At 31.4% G+C, this 18835-nt stretch overlaps 1 protein-coding gene across 2 annotated transcripts in view; it reads right to left on the bottom strand.

The window, feature by feature from the left end:
* Positions 1 to 18835, bottom strand: part of SPAG16 (sperm associated antigen 16) — a 164243-nt gene that overhangs the window by 54986 nt on the left and 90422 nt on the right. The window contains exon 10 of one of the 2 annotated variants that reach the window (XM_081261961.1): positions 12254 to 14437. The exons of the other annotated variant lie outside the window; for it this stretch is intronic. Within the exon in view, the coding sequence (XP_081118087.1) occupies positions 14201 to 14437 (237 nt within the window). The 3' untranslated portion in view covers positions 12254 to 14200. Of the gene's footprint in view, positions 1 to 12253; positions 14438 to 18835 lie in introns of those variants that run through there. 2 annotated transcript variants of the gene reach the window in all.

Genomic DNA, 18835 nt, shown 5'->3' with positions numbered 1-18835 from the left:
AGTACAAAAGATATACTATCCAAAAATTGTTACATAATAACAAATTTTACTGCATTTATATCATGTCTCTTTCATTATTTCTAACCACTTAAGAGTTGGAAGACAATAAATTTCAAAGTTTGGCATTCTGAAAAAGAAAGAAATAGGAAGAAAAGTGGAAGTAAGAGATCTTCTATTTAAGTGATGAATTAAGTAAATTTTATTCATTTGGAAACAATTTATATATAAGCAAAAAGTAAATTTTCAAATTATATATAATATTGTCCCATTTTTTCAAAACCAAAACAAGCAACTGTATACATAACCATGTGTTTACAATTGTGGATTTATAACATGCATAATGCTAGGTAAATTTAAAAAAACTTTATTCAAACTATAATAATACCTCAAAGTAATAGGATTTTAGGTTACTAACTAATTCATTGCAATTTTCTGAATGTTTTTCAATGAGAATGTACTACTGAAAATATAAGATACTGAGAGAAACTCTGTTATGATATACCAAAATTAATTAACACCTAAATCAGTAGGAAAATAATTTTCATAAAGAAATTTATAAGCATTCCATATTTGTATATGACTATATGACACTGGGAACTCTATAGTTCAAAAACGATGAAACAGGTCTATTTCACTATGTAATATATATTGCACAAACTAATTTCTCAAATATATGATGTCATCTTCTGTAAATGAGATACTGTGGAGATATAAAAAATCACTAAGCAGATATCAGAATCCCTGGCTTGTACTTTTCTATTTCATTGATAACAGCTCTGACTCAAAGTCAGAAATGCTGAGGACATGACATCATGGACCAAAAGTGACTTACCATTCCACAAACTTAAGAAAAGTGGTATGTAAAAAGATTATCTTGCATGGACTGCAGAAATACTGGGAATACATTCCTCTTCTCAACATTCACAGCACCATACTAACATATCTGTTTGGAACTCATCACCTATGTCACCTAGGTAATCCATTCTCTTATATGCATGTGTTCTCTTCCCTAAAAGACAAAGCATTTGGAGAACATACATGTTCAATTCATTTTTGTATCCCCACAAAGCGGTATTTCCCAGTTGATTTGCACAAATGGGTATGGCTTTGCTCCAAATACTGTCCCTTATATTGGATTTTTAAAAATGTTTTCTGAATATTATAATATTTTGACATCTAAATTCTTGGTACTTGCAAATTCTTAAAGATAGCCAGGATCATGACATTGATACGTTAGCTAGCCAGTCCAGAGTTTTACCCAGCCCATATACCCCACAAAGCAAAAGTCCTCTGCCTTAATCATCCCAGAGCTCAGTACTGTAGAGTTTAAACCCCTAGAGTTCAAAGCCCTCCAAAATCACTCAAACTAGCTTATCCTATATTGTTCACCTTGCCCTTTCCTTTCCTATGAAAACCTTAATAAATGTTTTTGGCCTTTCCCTGTACCTGTCTTCTGCCTCTGGACTACCCTAGTATCCTTCTTATGTGGCATAGTATGTTCCACCTCCTGACTCTATAACTCTGAGTATAATAATTTTTTTTATTAACATCTCATAAAAAATAAAACATTCATATTTAGCCCTCCATATAGTCAAGACAGACCTAGGCCTGCCAGAGCCCAATGGGAGGAAGTACAAATATTTATCCAAGCACTGTATGAGGGGAAAAATGTTAATAAATAATACTATCTAAAAAATTAGGTATAGTACAGTATGCTGTGCTCACAAAAAGAGTGGGGGCCACATACCCTGGGATAGTGTTTATAGTTAAGTTGATCTAGATTTATAGTGAATCCTACATTGACCTACTTTGGGCTCTTAAGCTTATGACTATGGGACCTTTAACCTTGAACCTTAATACATTCTGAGAATCTGTGTAAATAGCCACCTGTAAACTCACCGACAATTTGAGTGTGTTTGTGTGTGTGTGTGTGTGTGTGTGTGTGTGTGTGAAAGAGAAAGAGAAAGAGAGAGAGATTGATTTAGACTGCATCTGAAGTCCCCGCCCTCTACCACAAACTAGAACTTTGTAAGCATGTTCTACCTAAGATGACATAAAGTTTCTCCCAACCCCTTTAGATAGTCAGGGGCTTCTGTTACAGATTCTTGTTGCTAAACTTGGGCCAGAAAACCCCTACCCATGAGGTCCTGCCTGTCAGGTTACCACACAATACATGTGCCTCCTCTGGCCTCTGTGCTCTCCCACCATCACATCTTCATGCCATTCCAACTGTGTGAGCACTCCTCACTGTGTGCTTAGATCATTGCTGAATCCTGGCTAATCAACTCCCCTGTGTACTCAACACCTTTGCAAAGTACTGTTTCACTTTCCTGCCTTAATTGAAAACAGGTTCCTACCCTAGCTCCTCCTTCCTCATAAAACCAGAAGGCCCTCCATTTTCCTCCTACCACAAAGATTGTGAGGTGAGTTTCTCCTGAACTACAGTCTCATGAGTATAATGATCAACTGGGCAGCTTACTCTCAAATTTCATCATGGCATAATTCAACTAATGAGCATTTCTCCAAAACTTTTACCTTTTTCCCATGTCTTCTGGGTATTATATTATGTATAATTATTTTATGTATAATTACAATGTGTTAATAAAATGTAATAAAATATTTAGTGCTAGAAAACCACCTATACAGTGGTGTTACTTTCAAATATTGATGAAAAAGATAGTCCAAAACTATCTTCAAGTCATTAAATGTCATTTTCTTAGCTAGCATGCTAATTTCTTACTTAATTTTCTATCCTATAATAGTAGATGTTATCTAAATATTAATTGTGGTGACTTAATTAGTTAATGAATATATACACTAAGAGATAATTTGTTAGCCAGGCTCAATAGCACACACCTATAATCCCAATGACTCAGGAGGCCAAGACAGGAGGACTGCAAGTTTAAGGGCAGCCTTAGCAATTTAGTGAGCTTTCAGCAACTTAGGGAGACACTGTCTCCATAAATAAATAAATAGGGCTGGAGATGTAGCTCTGTGGTAAAGTGTTCCTGGACTCAGTCCCTAGTACCCCCCCAAAATAAAAACAAACGAAACAATTTGTTAATTTAATTTCTATAAAGATTCTTAACTATAAGAAAAATGAATCACTTAAAAGAGAAAAAGACACAGAACAAAACATTTTCTTTTACAAGTAAAGACACAGGGTCCTAAAAAATGTGATAAGTTTTCAAAGGTATAAACACTTTTAAGTCAGAAATTATTACCAAAATGTTAGTGAAGTATACTTTTTACTATATCAAAAATAACAGTACACTCTAACAAGACTGGAACTGTGACATCAATTACTTATGTGTGTGTATAATATATATATATATATATATATATATATATATATATATATATATATATAAAATATATGATTAAGAACATTATATATTATTAATATTATATATATTATTAAGAATTAAGTTAGAACTTAAAGTCCATCTTTGTCATTTAGAATGATTCTGGTCAAATTTGGGTTTTAGTGGTTATTAATTATTTTGCATTAAACTTCAAAATATTAAGGCTTCCTACTGAAGTCACAGTGTCTACATTTTTATACTAGATATATATTAAAAGAATAGGCAATTTATCACTTTTGTGATACACTGTCACTTTTGTATTAATCATGTGATAGTTCTCAGTGGGGGATGAATCTAAAAACTTCATTTTTATATTTGTTTTAAAACAAGACATTGAAAACCTAAAAGTCATAATCTAAATTAAGAATAATATAAATTAAAATTTGGATGACATAAATTAAAATTAAAAATTTAAATACTGTTTTATATATAAAGACTTGAGATTTATTTTTTTAAAAGCCATGTTAATTCAAGGACTAATCTTAAACAGATGATGAAAGTTTTAGATAATAATCTGAACTGTTTTTTATTAAAAGGTGCAAATTATTTCCAAATAATTAATACTAAAAGAAAGCTAATATTTTATTAGCAAGAATGTACACTCATACATTGCTAGTGGGACCACAAATTGGAACAACCATTCTGGAAATCAGTATGGAGATTCTTGAGAAAACGTGGAATGAAATCACCATTTAACCCAGTTATCCCACTCCTCCATATAGACCAAAGGACTTAAAAATCAGCATACTACAATCAGGTGGTCATTTCAATGTTTTTAGAAGCTCAATTCACAATATCTAAGCTAAATAAAACAAACTTAGGTTACCTTCAACAAATGAATGGATAAAGAAAATATTATATATATATATATATATATATATATATATATATATATATATATATATATATGATGTAATATTACTCAGCCATAAAGAAGAATGAAATTATGGCATTTGCCAGTAAATGGATGGACGGAACTGGAGATTACCATGCTAAGTGAAATAAGCCAATCTCAGAACACCAGAGGCTAAATATTTTCTCTGATATGTGGCTGCTAACTCACAATAAGGGGAGAGCGGGGGAGAAAAGAAGAAAAGTTCACTGGATTAGGGAAGGGAGTAGGGATAGGAATAGGAAAGACACTAGAATAAACTGGATATAACTTTTCTATGTTCACATATGAATACATGACCAGTGTAATTCCACCTCATGTACAATGACAAAAATGGAATCCTAACTTATACTGCCTGTATGTATGTCAAAATATACTCTACTGTCATCTATTATCTAAATAGAACAATTTTTAAAAAAAAAATTAAAAAGCAAGCTAATATTTTTCTTGAGATCTTATTTTTTGTGATGTACCTTTTTTGAACTCCAAAATTCTAACTATGTTTGCATCTAATATAAAAACAGTCAAAATGTATAACACCTAAGGGCACAAATAAGTTTATTATATTACTTTTTAAAAAAAAGGCAGAGAGAGGCTAGGGTTGTATCTCAGTGGCAGAGCACACACCTGGCAAGTGTGAGGCACTGGGTTAGATCCTCAGCACCATGTAATAATAAACAAATAAATATTGTGTCCATCTACAACTAAAAAATTTTTTTAAAAGGCAGAGAAATATAAGATAAAGGAATTTCCAAATCTAAATGGTTTTAAATTAATGTAGGCTGTCTGCCACATACAATAAAATTTCAATAATGATGTAGTTTCAATCACAGAAAAAAAGTACTCTAAGATCCTATAACAAAGGACTCTGTGATAACTAATTTATAACTTTACTCTGAGTGTCCTTGTGTGGCCCCAGAGAGTATTAAAAACTATTGAAGGAACTATGTAAAAGCTGAGAGATAAAGCCAGAATCAGAGAGATGCACATATAATGGTATGTATATTTAACTATTTAAAGTTTTAGTACAAAGCAGTAATAGGCACATTCTTTGCATCTCTGGAGAGAATTCTAAGGGAGGGAGGAGAGCAGAATCATAAATTTTTTTAAAAATCAAATATCTTTTTCCATAAAATGTAAAAGACTGCCTTATGAACAGTAAATGCCTTGCCCTTGGAAATGATCATATAAAAGAATTCTAACTTAGGACAAAATATTAAATGAATACAAATAATTCTCTCTCAAATACTAATGAAATATTTTACATATGATCTACTAATTGCATATTCACAGATTAACAAAACCTTGTAAAACTTCCTACCTTCTATTATTGCTTATGGTTCTAGGGATTGGCTGGACCTCAAGTAGATGCTTAACATATGGTATGTATCATGCAGTTACAACTAGAAAGTGTTTGGGGCTAAAGTCATCTGGGGCTTTGACTGGCTCAATGTCTAAGAAGGTTTAGTTAATCATGCCCAGTATCTAAGATAGAATTAGATACTGAATAGTTAGCCAGGCCTCTAGGTGGCTTTCTTAATGTCCTGAGAATCCACTGCATGGTGGTATAAGGGGCATCAAACAGTTATATGGTGGTTGATTTATACCACGGAGTGTTCAAGAGACCAAAAAGACTTCCGAAATTACAATCCTTTTTTATGACCCAGTCTGAGAGATCATGCAGCATCAACTCAACTGTATTTGATTGGGTCCCCCAAAAGCTCATGTGCAAGACAATGCAAGAAAGTTTAGAGGTGAAATGATTGGGTTATGAGAGTCTTAACCTAAATAGTGCATTAAAACCCAAAGGAATTAAATGTATGGTGACTGTAGGCGGATAGGGTTTGGCTGGAGGAGGTGGGTCAGTGGGGGCACAACTTTGGAAAATATATTTTGTTTCTGATGAAGCATGCATGTGCTCTCCTTTCTCTCTCTCTCTCTCTCTCCCCCCCTCTCTTTGCTTCCTGGTGCCATGTTTTCCTCTGCCACACCCTTCCACAATGATGTTCTGTCTCATCTTAGGCCCTAAGCAATGGAGTAAGCCATCTATGGATTGAGACTGCTGAAAACATGAGCCCCAAAATAAACTTTTCCTCCTCTAATTCTTATTGACATGTCTCTTTGGTCACAACAGCAAAAAAGCGACTAAAACACATGGTTCACTTAAGAAATCTTTCTTTGAAGACTAACTCTACATACACTTTTCATTTAATGTTTCCTAATTTATACACTGGAAGAAAGTGAATAAAATAAATTATAAAACACAGGATTCCCATGGTTCTTTGAGGAGAATAAATAAAATCAGAAAGCACAGCTACTTATTCCTTTATATTCTGAGTTAAACTTGATTGTAAGTATCTGAAGAATAATGATAATCTGATTTTTTAAAAAAGAAACAGGTCAGTTATATCTATTACTCTATTTCTCCAGACCCAGAACATCTGATCAATCTTCCACAAATCTGTACTATAAACTATTCCAAAGAACTGATAAAAAGGTTACAGCAGATACTCAACACTATCAGATGAAAAAGTAAAACTGTGCTTGCGCTGTCCAAGCTAAATATGATGACATGGTGAGGTTCCTAATACTCGGAGATGAGGTGTGGAAGCATATGGGTTGATTTTTATTAATTTTCCCTATCATTTTACTGATCAACTTAACCATTCTTTGTTAAATCACCTAATCTCTCAGAATCCTTAATTGTACACCAATTTGCTGCTTTAAACACCTTAATTTAAAATTAATCTTTAAAAAACATATTTAAAATACAAAAGATTATTAAGTTTTGAATAGTTTATGTAGTTTTCTTAACACAGAAAGTTTTTAAATTTCATAGGATAATTTTAAAAGGGGAAAAATATAAAGTGTACTCAATTCCTGGCTCATAGCATCAGTGCTCAAAATTTTACTTAGTATGTAAATAAATATGCATATAGACAAATATACATAAAAATTATCTTTCTAGGATGAAAACTTTTTATTCCTGATTTTTTTTGTCTACACTTGAGACTATTTCATAAACCTGATACTCCAAAATAATGCTTAAATAATATCTAATTTATAGATACCAAGCTTTAGTTTATGACATTTATAAAATTATTGATATAGTAGAGTTTTTTTCTAGATATTCATGTTCAGAAAATACAATAAGGATATCTTGTAACACAATTATTAATTCATACTTTACTAAAATCATTATTATTGTCTTTTACCATACTAATTAATAGCATTATCAAAGAAAATTCATGAATATCATATTATAGACTGAAAGAGCTAAATATAATACATATGCAGTTAATTTACCCACTATTATAAATTTAATGTTAAAGATATTAAAAAATACATTTCATAATGATATTTTAAATTGATTTCCTTACCCATTTTGATATGGAAACCCATTATTTCTTTATAATTTTCATTTTTTAATCTCTCCTTTGTATTCTATTATTTCTAAACTTAAGTATTTTTCCTCTGTAATATGGGAATGTTCTTCATCATAATATAGAGAATTACATGTTTACATTTTGTTAATTGAAATCCAATGCTTTCAATGATTTTGGTTAAGGAGATTACCTCATAAATTACTAAATAAAAACAATAACATTAAATAAAATATTGTAAATAAAATATTGTTAAATAAAATATTGTAATACTATCTTATTCTCAATTAGTATATATGCACTAATGTACCAAAGTTAGCAGTTTAGAATTAAGTAAATAGATAACTTTTCTTTCTGAGTGTTATGGTTTAGGTGTTAGGTGTCTCCCAAAAGCTTGTGTATGAGAAAATATAAGATTTAGGGTGAAAAGACTGGGTTATGAAAGTCTTGATCCAATCAGCAAATTAATCCCCTGATAGGGATTAACTTGGTGGTAACTGAAGGAGGTAAGGTAACTAGAGGAGATAGGCCACTGGGGTGTGCCTTTGGGATATATATTTTGTCCCTGCAAAGCAAGAGCTCTTTGTTTCCTGATCACCGTGTTCTAAGCTGCTTTCCTCCACCACACCCTTCCACCATGGCAATATGCCCCACATCAGGCCCAGAGAACAAGGGCCAGTTATCTATGAGCTGAGACCACTGAAACCATGATTGCCAAATAAACTTTTCTTCTAAATTGTTCTTGTCAGGTCTTTTGTTCAAAGAACAAAAAAGCTGACTAAAGAACTGAGTAAAACATCCATTTGCTCTAACAGGTGAAATTCTCAAAACCAGGATTCTTCCATGTCCCTTGGTTATCTCCCATTCATCCCACAGCCTCCCATATGGTATGTATTTAAAAAATTTCTGATGAGAGGAAAGAATAAAGAAACTGCATACAGATTTTATGCCTTTGTTTCTATGACCAAGCCTCCAATATCTGAATGGTATTAAAAAGTAGAAATATTTTTGGGGGTCTGGGGATGTGACTCAAGCGGTAGCATGCTTGCCAGGCATGCATGGGGCGCTGGGTTCGATCCTCAATATCACATAAAAATAAAATAAATATATTGTGTCCACCTAAAAATAAATATTTTTTTAAAAAAGTAAAATTTTTTTTTTGGAAAAAAGAACACTATTGAAAAGGATGAGAAAATGGTAGGTATACGAATCCACTACTCCTTTACTTTTATCAGTTAAAAGAAGCTGAACTTAAGGCAACCTCTCTTGTGAGTATTTATAATTTTAATTTATCTTATGCCTTTTCTTGTCATTCAATCTAAATCCAGTCATCATTCTGGTATCAGTTCAACTCTAATAAGCCCTTATACTGACAAAACTAAATATTTATTTTCTCTCATCCTACCTAGAACAAATAAAACTAATAAAAATTGGGATTATGAGTTGAATATAAAATATTTTGATTCCCAAATAAAGCACTTTAATATTATTATTTATTTCTGTGGATTAAATATAGATAACTATTTACTTAAAATATTCTAAAAGAAACCTAAAATGAAAATCTTAATTACTAAAATTAAGTGTAGAACAACTGGTTCCAGTAATCTGTAAGACTACATACACTGAAAGATTTTGCCACTAAAAAAACAACTAGAACATAAGTAAAACAGGTTGACTTTATTGTATTGTTACACTCAACAGAAAAAAAAAAACAGAAACAAAGGAAAACAGCTGAACATGAACTATAAACATTAAACACAAGCAAAAACTGTGTTGTTATGATGATAAGTACAAAACTCAGAAATGTAATCTGGAGAGTAAACTTTAAGTTACCCATAATGTAGGGAAGCATACTGATAGAAATGTTGAAAGAAATAAAATGCATACACAAAGTGATGTGTAAGCAAGAAAGAGCTATCAACAAGTATCAACATTTTAAAAAATAAATGCAGCCTTTAAAAATTAAGATATATAGATTCATATATAAAAACACAAAAGATGGATTCAAAAAGAGTCAACATATAGAGAGAATAAGAAAAACACAGAAATATTTTAAAAAGAAGCACAATTATATAAAAAAATTGAAAGAGCCTAAGAAATGCAAAAAAGAATAAAAGAGAATAATATACACCAATTGCAACCCAAAAATGAATGAATTTTTTACATGTAGGAAGGCAATATGTTCTGCAATAATAAGTAGGAGTTTTGAGAAATAATAAAAGACATGCTACCTAAACAGGAATCATATTTCATAGGGTAAATGATAAAAATTACTTATGTTAATATAGTTGCTAGATAAAAAAGACAAACATGAGCTATTGAAACAGAAAAATAAATTTCACATAAATCATAAATTACCTTTATAATTTTGTTATGTTGAAAAACAGAACCAATTTTCAGACAAAAAATATGTAAATAAGTAAAGTTTTGATCTGGTTTAAAATGTTTGAACTTTTTATCATTCAATTAATTCTAATTGGTATAAAACAAAAAGCATTCATCTAGCTTAAGCATTTGTAGAGGTCAGCTAATAGGGACTGAACTCAGTCATTGATCCTACTATCTTTCATCAGGATAGAGGCAAACTGACTCACACTGTTTTCTATGGCAAAAGCAAAAGAAAGCAAACCTAAATATGCAAGCATATATCAAGGTTCCATTATGTCTGGTTTTTAAAATTATCAATGGCCTTAAATAAGTGACATAGCCAAGCTCTGCATCAATGACAGAGAAGTAAAGTACTATCCTTCTTTGAAAGTAAAGAGTAAGTTCTTCTAAAACAATTCCACAGGTACACACCAATTAAGTGCATGCTCTTTTGGCATAATTTAGCTTCACACTCATATCTATGCGTAAAAACAAAGATGAGAAATATAAGCAACTAATTATGCCCAATTATATCATGAAAACTATAGGAATAAAGGAAATATATCTTAGTAAAAAATTAGCAATCTCTACCACAGTAATTCCAAAGAAATTTCAAGGATTGGTTTCATATAGACTATGTATTCTGACCATGATTTATACCAACTACAAATATACAATAACCACACAAAAAATAAGAAAATTCAAAGCCTATGCATATGTACATTTGAAAATATCTTTAAATAAAACATGGAATGAAGACCAAATCATAATAAAGTACTTAAAAATGAACAAAAATGTAAATGCTATATATAAACAACTGTGTGATACATTTAAAACAGTATTTAGGAGAAAAACTGTTCTATTAAATATTTAGAAAGGCCAAAAATTAATTAACTATGCAGTCAGTCAACATAAAAAGCTGGAAGAAGAAAGAACACAAACAATGTAAACAGAAGGAAATCACAATAATGAAAACACAAAGAAAGAAAAAACTAAGTATAGTAACAAATCATAAAACTCAAAATGTCAGATCTTCCCACATGCCAATAAATTTCATAACTCTCCAAGAAGACTATTGAGAAATGAGGAGGGAAGAAGAACCGTTGAAAGAGGAGACAAAAAAAGAAAATCAACAAATAAAAACAATACAATTATATGTCTATTGGAAATCTAAGATGATAAAAATCTGACATATACCTTTAAGCTCTTAATTTGAATACTCAAAACTGTTCATATTACCTTACAGATTACAAAAATTGATTTGAGAAGAAATAAGCTCTATAGTTCTATTAGAAAGAAAGCAGAATCCATAATGCAAAATATTACTGCAAGTACATAATAATGTCAATTAGTTATACAGAAGATTTCTACTGTATGTGTTAGGAACAGATCTTCAACAGTATAATAACACTTCAAAAGAAAGAAAGAGGGAATATTCCCACTTTATTCAATTTACCGCAATTATAAAAAGACAGTGACTATAGGGAAACTAAAGACCAATTCCATTCATAAACAGAAACATCTTAATAAAAAATAGTCAACTAGATTCAGTGGTATATAAATCAAACAACACACAAGAAATAAGTTAGTTTTATCCTAGGACTTATAGGTAATGTTTAAATTAGAAAATACATAATGTCATTTACCATATCAAAATATTAATGGAGAACAGGGTCAAAGTTGTGGCTCAGTGGAAGAGGGCTTGCCTAGCACGCGTGAGACGCTGGGCTCGATCCCCAACACCATACAAAAATAAAAACAAATAAAATAAAGGTATTGTGTTCATCTACACTAAAAAAATTAAAAATTTTAAAAAATGGAGAAAATTATCTAAGAAAAAAATTAATAATCATGGTAAAAAGAAAATCTTAATATTTAATCATGATAAAAATGTATCATTATTTTATGATAAAAAGAACTAACACACTTATGATAAAACAAAAACTTAGCAAATGTAGTGGGAAGGGTATGTTTTGAACCTTAATAAAGAATACCTACCCAGAACAACAAATATTCCTTATGTTGAATCATCCAAAGCATCCCCTTAAAATTTTTAAACAGGATATAAATGCCTACTCTAACCACTTCTGTTTAACTGCTTTCTGGAGGTTCTAGACAAGATACAATGAGAAGAAACACAGGGCTGGGGATGTGGCTCAAGCGGTAGCGCGCTCGCCTGGCATGCGTGCGGCCCGGGTTCGATCCTCAGCACCACATACCAACAAAGATGTTGTGTCCGCCAAAGAGAAGAAACACAAATAAATTTTTCTAAGACTAGAAAAGGAAAAATCACAGCTACCATTTTTCACAAATGATAACATTACTTAAGAGGAAAATCCTTAAAAAAAAACTATACATAAACTATAGAAATAGAGAGTTCAGCAAAATCACTGTAAGTCATATCAACCCACATTAAGAAAATTCAGGTCTATACAGCAGAAACAAATAGAATAGTTTTTCATTTATGCATTAATTCAAATACAAATATCATTTTATATTTGCCGGACATAATTTTGGTACTAGGAAAACAGCACTGAATAAAAAAGATAAATACCCCTGCTCTTATGAAGCTTACATTCTAATGGGAAAAAAATACACTGAATGAGTTAAAAGTATGATATAGTAAACAAAGTTATGCAGGGAGAAAAGTAGAAAACAGGCCCAGGACGTATCAGGGAATAAAATGAATCATTAAAATGTATATTGGGCAACTATAGAAGGTCTCTTCTGAAAGGTGACATTTGAGGAAACCTTAAAAGAAAGTAAGGAGATGAGCCACTCAGATATCTGAGTGGAGGACAATCCAGACAGAAGAAACCTCAAGTGCAAGAGCCTCAAAACAAGGGCATGTCTAGGTTGTTCTACAAACACATGGGAAGCTAGTGGGCTGCAAATGAATAGAAGGTGGAGAGGAGCAAGAGATAAGGGCCGAGAGTTAAATGGGGCCAGACCCGCATAGTCTCAGAAGTTATAACAACTTCACCTGTAACTTTAAGTAAGATAGGAAGCCACTGGAAATTTTTCAGCAGTGTCATGGATAACATGTTTTAAGATCATTCTGGCTGCTGTGTTTAAAAGACACGAAAGGAAAACAAAGACAGAAGTAGAGAGTAGTTAGAAGGATTGGAATAATCCAAGATATATATGAGAACAGAACAAAGAAACAACAACAATGCTAGAAGTAAGAAAAGATGAAAGTATAGACTTTTTTCAAAGATATAACCAAAATCATTTCTTTCATATTGAATGGGGAGGTATGAGAGAAAGAGAGAAATGACTCAAGGATGACTGTAGAGATTTTTTGGCCAAAAAACAAAATGAAAGGATAGAATTTCTATTATTTAAGACTGAAAAAAATCACAGGAGAAATAATTATAGTAGGAAATTGATATCTAGTTGCACGCGCCAAGTAGGCAACCCATTATATAAAAATGTAATTCAGAGAAGAGATCTCAGTAAATGATAGAAATGAAGGAGTCATTAACATATAGGTAGTAAAAGTCATGTCATACCTTGATAGTGATAAAACAGAGAAAATACATGTTCATGATAGAAGGAGGGAGAGGGAATGAAAGCAGCAATGAGAAGCAGAGATCATTTATCTGACCTCTGTCTAGGTCCAATAACATGATTGAGTATATAGTAGAACAATTTGCTCTGGTGGTGTTGTAAGACTTCATGTACTAGAGCTGGCTCATACTGACCCAAGAACTCTGACTGTGAATATTAATTCCCAATTCTCATTCATTCAAATAAAATTATAGCTTGAACATCTGCAGTGTGAGTATTTATAGCACAGAAACTGGAAGACATTACAAATCCAGGCTTTTTCTTCTTCTTTTTTCAAAGAGCTGATCATTAAACATTTACTAGAACCCCACTGGCTACAGGAAAAACTACCTAATTTAGGGAAAGCTAAATTTCCATTAGCACAAAAGGAAAGGGAACATTTCACTGCTCACCAATCTTGAGTTCCAATGAGTATAGAGAAAGAGTCTGGGAAGTCAGAAAAGAGGAAAGAGAGATTGGGTCAGAAAAAGTGATACAAGGTGTCTTAGGGAAGATGAGAGTTCTGAAAATAAAGGATGAACTGGGAATATTGAGCTTCTTATGAATACTAAGAAGAACATGGATAAAAGTGTAGATGTTGATGAAAGATGCATTGGAGGACGACAAGCCAAGAAGACTGTTGCTCAGAACTTCCCACTTGGCTCCCGCTGACAGAGGCAAGATGTCCTGTAGGTGGGTGGTCTTATTCTGAATGTTGGTGCACTCTGTTGTCTCTTGCCAATGATGTTCTGCAGAGGTGTAGTCTTATTCCAAGTTTGAGTATTCCCTCTCCACTCCTTCTGATGGAGAACTGGAGTTAGACAGAGGGTTGATCTTGCACTGAGCTCAAAAGCTCCCTCTTGAATTCTGTTGAAGGAGGCCTCAAAGCCAAGAGAGGAACAGGTTATTTTATTTTAAGATAACATTTACAATAACAAAGTTATAAGACCTTAGAATTACATTTAATATGAACACTATGTATAGAGAAAATTATAAAAATGTTAATGAAAGACATCTACAGAGAGTCAAGATACACAGGGCAATAAACCATGCTCATTCATTCATTCATGGAAAGATGCAACATCATAAAGATGCTGGAATCTTCACATTAATTTATAGTCAAAGACATTCCAAAAAAATCACAAGAAAAATAATATTTAAGGAATTTGGAAAGCCTATTTTAAAATTTATAAAGAAAAAGATATAAAAGAATAGCTAAAATGCTTCTAAAAATAAATATAAGGTTGAGGGAATTGACTTAAATAAAATACATTCAAACTTATTAAAAACTGTAATCATTAAAAAGTGTACTACCGCAGGAGGAGTGAATAAACTCACCAATGATAAGTCCAGAAGCAAATTCATGTATACATGGGAACTAAATAAATGACGGAGCTGGTTCTTCACTAGGGAGAAGAACCATATAATAAACTATGCTAGGACAAGCAATTATCTGAATGAAAAAAAGTAAAACTGGATTCCTACCATATTCCACATTTACAAATTAATTTCAAGGTAATTAAATGTTTAAAATAGAAAAGCAAATGACCTGTCCAGAAAAGATGGTGTAAAATCATCTCTCCACCTGCTCTTCCCTACTAAGTATAACTATGAACCCTAGCAATGATGTAAGAGACAATGTAAGGGGAACTCTGACAAGTTGAAACAGGTAGGATAACTGGTGATGCATGACAGGACTGAAGAAATAGTATAATGACAAGACATGTTACCATTTCCTACCCAACAGACAAAAAAGGTGATTCAGGCTTTATCCCCAACCTACCAACAAAAGGTAATGTTTTCTGTTCATGGTGGAAATCAAACTAGGAATCAAACAGGAAAATCTCTAAATACTTAGAAGCTGAACACACTTTATTAAAATCACCTATGAGGGTCACAGAGAGTAAAAAGAGGAAGACTAAAAAGGAATGAAAAGAAAACTATGTAAAACTAAATGAAAACCAAAATACAACATATTAAAATATGTTGAACAAACTTTTAACCCACAAAACAGTTTAGATGAATCACAAATGAAGTATGCAGAGGGTAAAAGTCAAGTCCAAAAAGTCAAAAAGTGTATTATTACATTTAAATATAAATCTTGAAATGAAAAAAAATATAGACAGAGAACAGATTAGTGGTGGCCTAGGGTTAGGAATTGGGGGATAGGAGATTGAGGAAGGTAATAAGGGCTATAAATGGGCAATACCAGAATCCTTATGATTCTATATTTTCATTTTATCCATGTCAACATCCTGGTTATAATAGTGTACTACATTTTGCAAGACATTATTGTTGGTGAAATATAGAAAAAGGGTACAGAAGATCTCTCACTGATTTATATTTTACAAGTGCATATAAATCTAAAACTATATACAGATAAAAAGGTTAAGTTTTCTAAAAAATATAGGCACAGTGGAATATAAAATTTAAATAAAATCTGTAAATTAAATAAAAGCAATGTTATCAATGTTAACTTCTTAATTTAAATAATTATATTGTGGTGCTTTTATAAGCAAAGTCTGTTTTTAGAAATTATAGATTGAAAAAATTCCTTAAGCAAGTAACAAAAAATGTTAACATAAAAAGATGCACTGATAAAGTTGATTACATTAAAATTAAGAATTTACGATCATTAAAAAACTCATAGATAAATAGAAAATATAAGTCGCTATCTGGAACAAGATAATCTGCATTCATAAAATTGATTAAGACATTTTTATCAAGAAATGTATCTTTTGAAAGATACATTATTTTTTATTTTTTTAGTTGTAGTTGGACACAATACCTTTATTTTACTTATTTTTATGCAGTGCTGAAGATGGAACCCAGTGCCTTGCACATGCTAGGTGAACCCTCTACCGCTGAGCCACAGCCTCGGCCCAACCCCCAGAAAGATACATTTTAAATGATACATTTCAAAAATGTATCTCTTGAAATTAATGAAAAAATATATATTTGTATGTCAAACACATATTTCAAATATTTTTTAAAGACCAACAATCTAACAGAAAAATGGGCAAAAGTTATGAAGTATTATTTCACAGAAGCTAATACATGAATTGCCTATAATAAAAAAATCACATGTCACATTCAGTAATCAGAAAAATGAAAATTAAGATCTAATAAGGTAGTGCTTTAATCATTAGATTGGCAAAAAATCAAGAACCCTGGTAAATATCAATTGTTGGCAAGATTGCACAGTAATAAGGAATTCTGGGGAAGGTCTGTAAATATGACCAATTGGTTTGAAAAGAATATGACACGATATAGTAAAATCTCAATCCCCATTCCTAGATTTAATGCCCTACAGAAAAACTTCCATAGATTCCCAGGGAGATGTATAGAATAATATCCATGATATCACTGTAAAAAAAAAAAACCAAGACTTTGGAAGCAATCTGAACATTCTTTAACAACAAAACATAGAAAGAAATGCTATAAATTGTACTATAGCCACATATAGCAATGTGGAAGAACCTTAAAAACAAAACACTAAGTCAAAAAGAAAGTAGCGGAAAACTACATACACTGCATTTCATGTCATCTATTTTGTCATATATGTATTTCATTTATACATTATATTCAAATACACATATCTCAATTAATCATTAATTAAATATATTTATTTTAAACTGTGGTATCATAAATTGTATTTTAAAATATGGATACTATATTGATTGAAGTTTTCAAAATGTTGTAAATCCTGAGCATATTTTTTCACTACAAATTCATTTCCATATTTTCTAAATTATTTGTGGTTTTACATATAATTCAAAATAAATGGTAGAGTTTAAGACCTAAGAATAATCAGCATCTCTTTTGTTCTGATTCACATTTACTTCTTTTTATTTAGTGTAATAATGTAAGTATATTTTTTAATTTTCTACTCAAAACAGAAGTAAACACATTGATTTAATTTTTATCCATTTAGCATGGCACAATACTTTGAATAAAGACATTGTTAATATATTTCCTGAGGGATTTTTAAGTAAATTACTTCAACTGTTGAAGACATCACCAATGTTTTCAAATTATTATTAAAATTCCCTTGGCACACAATGATAGGTTTCTTCACACCTTCTACATTATAAAACCCTGAAAAAATGCAAAACTATTTTCTTATCAACTACATATATGAAAATTAGAATGGTTAACATTCTGATGCAATATTGTAAATTACTGGAAAATATCAATCAGATCCTAGATTGATGCCAGAGTCACAAAAATTCTTTAGGCAAAAATAAAAATAGCTGCATAGAAATATTCCAGAATATGGGGGTAAACGCAACTAAATTCAATGTAATAAATGCAAGGTATCAGCTGAAAACTCTAGAAGACCACCATTATGAGAGGCATAATACAAGGACACATGCCATCACATGAGAATTGATGGGAATCCTCTCTCTACATTTTCATACAATTATATTTAAACTATAATCTATTTTATATAATTACTACTGGCAGATGTCATAATAAATATATTAAACAAGATTCCATTTGTTAGCTGAGCATAGTAGTGCACACATGTACTTCTAGATCCTCAGAAAGCTGAAGTAGGAGAATCACTTGAACCCTCAAGTTCAAAATGAGCCTAGGCAACATAATGAGACACCCATTAAAAAACAAACAAAAAAATCTATTTCTTTTTTTCATTAAAGGAATCAAAACAGAGAACAGCACCCAAAGAAGTCGAGAGTTGTGTACCTTTAATGAGCATTTAAGCACTTTCAAATATATATCAGAGGATGTGCAAACGTTAGAGTACAGAAAAATTAGCCACCATCGATTTCTAAGTTCCATACTGCTATTTGTATATTAACTAAATTAGGAAAACTATACCTACAATTAGGTAAATCTTTTGCTAAATTATTCATGCCATTACATAATGAAATGACTAAATGGTTAAAAAGTAATAAATACAGAAGTCTTTAAAAGAATTATAGTCAGTAGATTCATATAGTACTTTAAACAAAAGAGAAAAATAGTATTAAAAATTAAAGATGGGGGGGCTGGGGTTATGGCTCAGTGGTAGAGCACTTGCCTCGCACATGCAAAGCCCTGGGTTCAATCCTCAGCACCTCATAAAAAGGAATAAATAAATAAAGTTATAAAAAATGAAGATCATTTATCTTAACCTGTAACCTTTTCTATAGAAACACTATCATTACCTAAGTATAAATTCTCTAATAAGAACTGTGTTAGAGATCTTACATATATTATTTCATTTCCTGACAAAAACTCTTTGATGAATATATTATTCTTAGTGTTTAGAAATG

The sequence above is a fragment of the Spermophilus citellus genome (assembly GCF_964194105.1).
Source record: "Spermophilus citellus genome assembly, chromosome: 11".
In the NCBI taxonomy this organism is placed as follows: domain Eukaryota; kingdom Metazoa; phylum Chordata; class Mammalia; order Rodentia; family Sciuridae; genus Spermophilus; species Spermophilus citellus.
Note: the sequence above shows the minus strand (reverse complement) of the source record. Positions and strands in the feature narration are given on the sequence as shown.